This window comes from Diadema antillarum, unplaced genomic scaffold (genome assembly GCF_040938485.1).
Source record: "Diadema antillarum isolate AM-2024a unplaced genomic scaffold, OU_Dant_1.0 seq00000889_RagTag, whole genome shotgun sequence".
In the NCBI taxonomy this organism is placed as follows: Eukaryota; Metazoa; Echinodermata; class Echinoidea; order Diadematoida; family Diadematidae; genus Diadema; species Diadema antillarum.
Window position 1 is genome coordinate 899,531 of NW_027271753.1, and position 9,483 is coordinate 909,013.

The 9,483-nt window shown below is 42.3% G+C and overlaps 1 protein-coding gene across 1 annotated transcript; it reads right to left on the reverse strand.

The window, feature by feature from the left end:
- Positions 1–276: 276 nt before the first annotated feature.
- Positions 277–8,879, reverse strand: LOC139740870 (uncharacterized). The gene is made up of 2 exons (XM_071651454.1): positions 7,906–8,879; positions 277–1,256 (listed from the first exon to the last, which is right to left on the reverse strand). Exons 1-2 carry the CDS (start codon positions 8,459–8,461, stop codon positions 748–750), a joined length of 1,065 nt encoding a protein of 354 aa, XP_071507555.1. The 5' UTR covers positions 8,462–8,879; the 3' UTR covers positions 277–747.
- Positions 8,880–9,483: the final 604 nt, after the last annotated feature.

The window sequence follows — 9,483 nt, forward strand, 5'->3', positions numbered from 1 at the left end:
TGACCACGGACCTCATCCTGGGCCCCTGTTTAATGCCATCACATGTGCTGCCACCAATCATAGATATTTCTGGCGTGACGTGTCGAGTACCTGCAGCTTGAAGTGCGCCCCGAGTGTTGATACTTGGCCAAGATAACGCGTCGTAAACACACTCACGCCGCATTCACACCAACACGTAACAAACCACGAAGCATCAAGCGTTCTGCCTACCTCAAGTGATACATTATTTACCCACGAAAAAAAAATTAAGTCCTATATAGTGGGAGATTTGCTCTTGTTGCAAGGAAGACGAGTTAAACGGGGTTTGATGTCAGTTCTCACACTGTGAAACAAACATCAGCCAATTTGCTCGAACAAAACAACACCTGCCGCAGATAACGGAAGAAATAAGCAGTAACTAGCAAGTGACAGTTTGAAAAGCGTTACATAAAGTGAATCAAGATGTTTGATACCAGTGTATTCAGATAATTATTGAATATCATTAGTTATAGGGTGTCATTAGAAGATCATCGTCTTGTTAAAACCTTGACAAATGTATGGTAAATTCGTGGTCAATGTCTCATATCTGTATTCAGTCTTTTCTTCAGATTCCTTTATTTGCCACGACGTGGGTTTGAGAGAGAAAGTAAGATTCTTTAAATTTTGTAACTCATTGTCACCGATGAGAATATGCAGCCGTGGCTTGTGACTGTTCATCATCGTGCTTCATCCAGGCCAAACTCACATCGAATTCTACTTTGAATCTGCTTATTCACCACTGTCGAGAACCTCAGCCTTCTGGACGTGACCGTCTCCGGGATTGTCGAGGTCGACGACGTCATTCGCGTAGTCGGACGCGACCTCTGCTTGAGCAAGTTGAATGGCTCGTACCGGGACCCCGACGTCTAAGTCGGCGGCAACCTCAGCAACCTGATCAAAGTCCAGGTCATCGGCAACGTGCTCACCGGCCACTTGTGCCTGGCCCATTTGTACAGCGCGAACGGGTGGGACGACGGCGTCCGTTGTCTCAGCCCGCTGTCCTAGGTCGATGACGTCCTTGCATCCATCGGACGTGATGTCGGCCTTGCCTAGCTGGACGGCTCGGACAGGGGGACTGACGACGGTCTTCAGGTCGTCTGCTCGCTGCTCCAGGTCGTGGACCTGTGGGCCGTGATCGGTGGCGACATCAGCTTTACCCAGCGTGACAGCTCGCACCGGCGGAGGAATTGTGGGCTGAACTTTGGCTTGGTGTACTTTGGTGAGCGGCTTAGCTTCGACTGAGGACAAATTGATGATATCGGAAAATGGCGATTTAAAAGTCATTATTCGGCTTCTCAGTAACCAATCTTATGTCGGCATATAAGTTTCTGTGTGGATGTTTGTTTCATATCGCTCATTATGAAAATACCATTCTCAAAAACATTAGTCTTATGACTAGAATCATTGATATAAAAAAGATCAGTTGAGATACAGCTTGTAGATGATGCAGAGAAGTTAAAGTTAGTGAATCAAAGATTTTTTTGCTTACCTCGAAAACTTGGAAGCTATGATAAAAGTAGCCAGCAGTCGTTAGTAATGTACAGTGCAGTTGTGCGCCAAGCCATTTTGTTCTCGAAATCGTGGAAATCCGCCCTCTATGTCCGCATGCTTGTAAGTTTGTTGTGGCCAGAAGCTTGTCAGTGAGAGAGCGGTCTGGAAGCTGACATGCATTAGGAGATCTCGGCATTCGCTGTCTGCATATCTCATTCATCATTTGACATTCAAGAGGACTTATTCATGTTTCAGCAATGTGTCACAGTATGAACGTCTACATAGCTGTCTACGTCTAGCGGGCTGGAGGTTAATGCATAAAGCAGCTGAGAGGAAAGTTAGTGGTTTGTTACTTATACTGTTTACCTAAAGTACCAGGGCTCTACGTTAACTGTGGACCGGTGGCCCGGTGCCCAAGGCCACCAGAAATTGATGTCGGGCCACCAAATTTCGGATAAGGATATCCTTGGTGGCCAAGATAGATTATGTTTCCGTTTATTTCTGGTCACTGCATTTCTCTTTTTTTTTTCTTCTTCTTCTTCTTCTTCTTTTTTTTTTTTTGTAATCCGAATGCAAAAAAAGAAGAAAAAAAGTTAGTGTTGAGCTCTGCCTAAACAAACTAATGTTTATTATCTTTTTAAGCAGATTTGTTTTTCTTTTTAAAATCATCCTTTTGGTTAGTTGTAATTTCGACACCATTAATGACTAGCATGCTATGGGATAATGCTTGTCGAAAAGAAAATGTGAGCCCAGCGAGTTTCACTCCGGTAATCCCGTACTTTACTACGGCTTACCATGATCATGTAAAACGAATGGACGCTCTTCATTAGGCCCATTCCTTCACGTGGTAGTAAGTGGAGACGCTGCATTTTTCAGGCTGCATTCGATATCGCGTATCTCTCGCCTGCTCCCACCTGCTTGTAACTGTAACTGGGATTTGGGCGGCTGCAGACCAGAATCCCAGCAATACGAGGGGCGGGGTAGTGCATCTGGACCCTGGAAATCACTGTCAGCACGTCAGGGAAAATTTTTCAGCTTATCATGTTTCCTAGATCATTTCATTAGGTAAAGTCTGACGTCACAATAAAATAGACTCAATGGTTGCATCAATGGACAGCTTGAGACAGTTGGAATATCAACTCGCTACAAGAGCCCAATTCAATGTTTGAATAATTGTGCGTCTCTGGAATAGTATACATTATTCAAACAAATTACATGTGATTTGATTTGAATACCACTTCCAATAATAGCTTCGAATAATAACATTAAACTTGAGGATATTCTAGAAAACATTGCAGTACTGCAGTAAGTAGTGTAATGTAGCCTGATTCCACAATCCAATCAGTTCTGATGATGACCACAAATTGATTTGGTTATGCATGGCCCTTAAATGAATACATGATTAACTAACGCTGATATCATGATCCACTACTATGTCAACATGAAGAAATGTAAGTTTGACTTTGAGACCATAGGAAATGTCAACATATGCGACATTAACCATTGGTTTAGTAGCAAAAATAGATTTTAAAGTTACTCTATAAATGCACAGCGGAAATGGGTCAAAGGCGCCACAGGAGGGCGGTACGGAGGGGGAGGTATCACCCCAACATTCCGGAACCACCCTCTTCAAGATAAGCTTTACACACCACCCCTGGCTCAATGAATCGGAGCGGCAAGAATGTTCCCCCCAGAGCCCGGTGTCTGGAAAGGGACACCCCACCCCAGTCTGATACCATCGCTCTCCGGCACATTTATGGATATAGCATTTCTGCTGTTTGTTACCACACGCAACCCAACGCTCTTCTACCACTGATGTGAACGAAGTCTGCCGCCAGCGCAGATAATGCAGAAGTTGTGCAGTAGTACGTGCATTTGAATGGCTGCTTGTGTTTGTTTATGCATTTATATGCCTGTGCGTGTGTGCATGTGTTCCATCCATTATGATATTTGTTAGTCGCAAGAGGAGGGAGAAACACAGGTCAATTCGGGTAAATCAAACAACAAAAATATCAACAAGAAAATAAAGTTTTGCCAGCAACATGAAAGGAAATTATGAAAAGTTCGTTATCTTTTAATTCATTCACCTGATTTTGACCTTAAAAACTCAAGGCGCTAACCGGGTTTCCATTGTTATTTGTCGTTTTGTATACCATGATATTGCGACTGACGCGATACAATTCGTTACTTATTGTGAAGTTAATGTAGACTGGATGTATCTCGTTTAAGGAATTTTCTCCAGGGTTGTGCTATATTGCCATTACGTACACGTCTTTACAGTGTGTGGGACTATGTGTACTCATACATCAATAAACTGTAAATTGTGTTAGATTGGCAGAAATAAACAAAACATTCCAGTGATGTCATTGAGTTAAACGTCGTCAGCTTGTTCCCTGGAATTCCAGGAATGCGGAAGACATCTCGCACACCACAGACTGCCGTGGCCGCGTCGAACGCCGCTCCGCCATAGGCGTCACTCACGAGCCGTTTCAAAGCAATTCTCAATCAAGTTCATCATCGTCAATTGAAACAGGAATGCAAGCGATTTACAGTCTATAGCCTACGAATCAACCTTGTGCGAAGAGCAGCACAAGATTTTGAGGTATCCCTATAGCTATGTAATGGTATGGTGACTTGTGTATTACCGTTTCACTATAATTATAAGAACTTGAAGTAGATTTTAACAAGGAATCAAGCAACTTCAAATACCGTCATCACTCACCGCACACACAAACGCTTACTGACGTGCAAAGAAACTGAGAAATGTGCAAAAAGATGTCTAGCCCGGCCAATATTGTCAGAAACGCCCCTTGGTAAGCTGGAGTATACATTGTACACACTGAAAACACGTGAATGAAGTTCAAACGCATTCAAGTGCACCCATTAATCCACGCGTTATCAAACTAATGTTCAAGATGTTGTAGAATAACTGTACATGTTTGTTTACTTTCTATCCTATTGACAGTACAATAATTATGTCAATAATAGTAAAGAGCAAACAACAACTACAACAAAACAAACAAAATGAAAAATAAAAGCCGAAATGGCCGACTCGGCGTGACGAAAAAGTTTAGCCAATATTTTTTGTACATCACATTAATTATGGAGCCAGGCTAGGATAAAAGACTTCACTCAAATATTTTCTTCTGCTTTGTTCGTGATGTCAGTGTCGAATAGTTGCTCATCAAATTTTAGGCGGTTGATCAGGAATTACATGCTGTTTGTCTGATGGAAGTGTCCGAGTACCGGAGTTCTTGTACCTTTTGTGACATCCATCCATCAACTATATCATTCTTCTTCTTTTTCTTTTTTCTTTTTTTTTGGTACGGAAATACAGAGCTATAGTATATATGGAAGGACAAAAGCTTATTTATATGGGATTTATTAATGTAGTTATAGGAAATTGAATCTATGAGATCAGGGAAGTGCAAGAGAGATGCACCCCCTAATGAGATAAAGGGGTGGTATACACCTCGGCTGTGACAGACTGGTAGACTAAAATACCAGGCATACCTTTGCAAGATAAAGGTGTTCCTGACATAAAAGCTTGCCCGAGGCTTGACGACAAAGCTAGAACTGCATTAGGCTGCGTTCACATAGAAGTATACTATTCGGGTATTCGGGTGCTCGTTTTCGAGGGCACGCGAATAGCTTGAATCGAACGATAGGATTTCCTAACACCGGTTCACATAAGAGGGCACTATTCGAAAATACCGAATAGCTGCGAATAGTATAGCATAGTGGGAATCAAGCTTGTTCGATTTTCGAGCAGCGTATACCATCTTTCGTTTATTAAATGATGAACATTTTGGTCTGGATTTGCCCTTTAGCAAAAATAAGCATATAGACTGACATTCTGATGCAGTTTAGAAATTGTTATTGCTGGGATGATTGTGTAGGAGGGAGAAGTAGGGAGTTGATGGTGCGGGTGATGGTGTGATAGGCCTACTGGGTCGACTTGACGGCGCATAGCGAATACCGAATACCGAATGCCGAATACCGAATACTTCTATGTGAACGCAGCCTTAGCACCACGTGATTACTACTTGAACCTCAGACTTGATTCTGAACTTAGCAAGAAAAAGTACATTCTGTAGCTCGTTTAACATAATTATAGGTCCTTATTGAATATATCCATCATAAACGCAACATATCATTAAATTTGCTTTTGTCAATTTTGTCCAAAAAAAATTGTGTGTCATCAGAGGGGCGTGATCCCTGTCATGGATGTTGCACTGGTGCGGACACACAATTTAGATGATTGAGAGGCAAGTGTGCAGGTGCACTCAAGCGTGTCTAGCTAAGAGCTGTTGGTGACTTTTAATACGCAGTAGTCATTAAAAGCAAGAACACACTGAAGACGCAAACGCACACATAAGAAGGCAAAGAAACAAATTGTTTCAGGCTTTATCTTTAATAATTTGCCAACGAGATTTTAACCATGCAATCACACTATGTTGGGTACACACACCTTATCTGAGCCCAGAGCATGTGGCTATAAATTGCCTTATGAATTCAGCCATAACACCAAGTCTCAAAGATCGCACATTGCAAAACCAGATCCATCTACATTGCTCTTATGTTACGTTCAGGCGAGGCATTCCGTCATTCTTTGACTCACAGAATTCACTATCAGGCATTTTTCTTTCTTAAAATTATGATTCCAATACACACTCCGTTAAAAACAAATTAACAAATTTATTACAAAACAAAAAGATATGACGCAATGTTCTAAAATAGAAACATTAAAATTGTGAATACATTCTGACGTGTGAGGAGAGAGAAAAAAATAAACTCTTTCCATATATTCCCCTCGGCGCTTTCTTTCTGTTCCTCTATCCGGAAAGACACTCTCTTTATCATGCAGGGCTCGACACTAACGGTGGCCCGGTGGCCCGGGGCCACCAAAAACGCACGTCGGGCCACCAAAATTTCAGAAATGAAGAATTTGGTGGCCCAATCGGGCCACCAAATAAGGTCGGATGTTTGCCTTTGGGCCACCAAAACTAAAAGTCAGTGTGGAGCCCTGCTTTATGATATATTCACTACTTGCCACCATGCACTAAAACTATAGTCTTTTACCTCAAAACTAGACTACATAAGATTATTTGCGATTCAAAACATGTACAAGTGTGTACAAAAGAAAGAAAGAAAGAAAAAGCTTTCGATTGGGTTTCCGTGGACGTGAATACGTGTTTGAACATATGCTGCATTAGAATATTTGTGTTGATTTACACATTGTACATGTAATTTCATTCTGGACAGCACAGTGTATTTGACGATTACTAAAAAACAATAGTACAAAGAGTGAACGATTGATTACAAAGGCTTAGATGCTGCCTTCGGACTAGGTGAAATAAGCTATGCTTGGTTTCTGATTAATTTAGGATGTTTGCTTGTGAAGCTGCAGGGAACGTGAATAGCATTTGTATAAATGATGTGCTTCAGCTAGCGGTGGCGCTGATATCATGCAAATTAGGGGTGCATGGAATCTTCTCAGCAATTAGATTTACATGGCTTAACATTTTTTGTCAAATCAAAAATATAAAACTTAATCCGATTCTTAATTCAGAGGAGAAGTACAAACACACCAACTCATTAGACTTCAGCCAGTAATATTTGCGCTTTGGAAGTTAAAAAACGATAAAATGTGATCATTAAAAATGGCTTATTTACATCATGGTTTGCACTGAACAAAATCCCCAAACGATTCTATATTACGTTAGTCATATGTCGTTGAAAAACAATAGAAAGTGTATTGTCATAACAAACAAACAAAATCACACATAAACTATAGAGTACACAGTATCGCAATCAATATCTGCATTATACTCAAATGCGAAAAGGGGGATTCTTATGCCGCTAGGAACTATATACATTGTATGAATGTATATTTGTATCTTTTGTTGATGACGATGAATAAGAAAATATTCTCATAGAAAATAAAACTTTTCTTACAAAAATGTGAATGACGAAATCACAAATGCGTAGACAAGATAACTAGGCCTATTATAGCTGTCTGATGACAGGTACGTCATTCTTGTCTAAAGATTCAAGACTAACAAATGGCTGCTTATAATCTATTTTTGTTTTAAAAAATGCCAAGTGTATTGTCATATGAATGAATGTACTCTCCAGTACGGTGCACTTATGGATACGATGGGGGACATTTCTTATCTCGCTCACTATCTGACTTCGCAATCTCAGCATGTTACGATCTACTGCTGATAGACCAATCAGAAGCAAGGTGAAAGCCTTGTGATCATCCAGTAGAGATTTCAAGTGGGTGAGAGATTGTGGCAATTTTAGGGGGAAAAATAACAATTTATGGACTCTGGAGGCCCAGCAGGCTGCTACAGGTGACATGGGATTAGACTAAGTAGTGGGACACCCTACCTAGGTCGTCATGCGACTCTACGATTACGGGTCTGTAGCCCACGGTAACCCTCTGGCGCCTGGTTGGGAAACTGCCGTAGAGGTATCCATGCCCGTAGCCTGGAGAGTAGATATCGGTGTAGCTGTTGGGGTAAAACTGCGAGTAGCGAGTTGAAGCTGGTTTCCTCTGCTTTCTGGGGGTACTGTAGGTTCCATAGTAACTTCCAGTGCGGGATAGGTAGTCACGTGATGCGTAGTAATACGGGTCCGCTTCGCGTAGCCCAGTCGTTTCGCCGATGCGCATCAGGGAGTTGCGGTAAGATGGCGGAGGGATCAAATTGTTGGCGTTTGTCAGGGATTTTCTCGGGGGAATCGTCTGCGGTACCATGTAGCGGGACTTCACGCTTTCGTATGCTCGCTGTTGGTAGGACTTTCCAGCACCCGTATAACTGCTTGAAACACTGGAACTGCTTGATGGCAGTGGAGTGCGAGCTGTTGGTGGGACCGACTTCGATCTCCTCTTACGTCGAGGGACCACAGGCGTGTAAGCTGGCGTGTAGGCTGCACTATAAGACATGGTTGGCTGCTGGTAACAATAGATTTACGACAAGAAAGTCAATCTACAACCAATCCAACTTGAAAAACGTTCTTTATTCTTGAACGGAGAAGATGGTAGGACCGTCAGCTCTTACTGAATATTACAGTAAATCTTACACGAGTTACTTTCCCTTGTGGGCAACACTCAAAACAGGCACAAACACACAGAGACGTCCAACGCTAGCAGACAGCCAGACGATTATTACACCAGCTGAATAGGAGGCACCCTATGTAACGCCTCGAATGGAGTGTCTGGGCACCTTTTCGCTCTGCCTGCATGTGGAAGGATCGGCCGAACACAGGCCTGATGACATTTGCTGCTCGGCGAGGGGCAATAGGACTGCCTTTCAGTGTCTCCCCGTCATCCGATTACAGGTTGGAATTGGCTAGTGGGCCACCTCTGGGTTAGGCGAGGCGTCGTCTCAACATGCCAGCTGACTTATATAGCTCTGCCATTGGCACGGCTGTGTTTTGATACACCCTCCTTCCAGCGAGCCCTTGGGATGGAGCGGAGGTTATGTTGACGAGATGGGCGTGGCCTAGGACGGTGGTATATCTAGTCATAGGTGAGGGAAGGGGCGGGAGGGGGATTGGGACAAGGTCGATATGTTGGGGTGAGATGGTGGAGGGAGTTCACATCCTGTTTACGGCGTACGTGTGTAAGAGTGAATGCATGTGTGTACGTGTGTATTTGTGTGTGTGTTTCGCCATTTGGAAGGGTTTATACGTGCCATGAGGAAAAGACAAGTACACTAGTACAACAATATCAATGTTTGAATTTGAAGCGATTACGAAAATGCGACACTTGAAAATACGCTGTCCATGGAATAGAAGGGGGAAAAGCGATAAAAAGAAACTGAAGAAAGACGGTAATTTATTATCATCCTTTGTTTATTGGTAGAAGCTATGATTGATGTGCAGTATATAGAATTATAAACTTGACCAAAGCGTAAAATGGTAATAATCTATAATAATACGGAAAATGAAACAAATGAAAAGGAA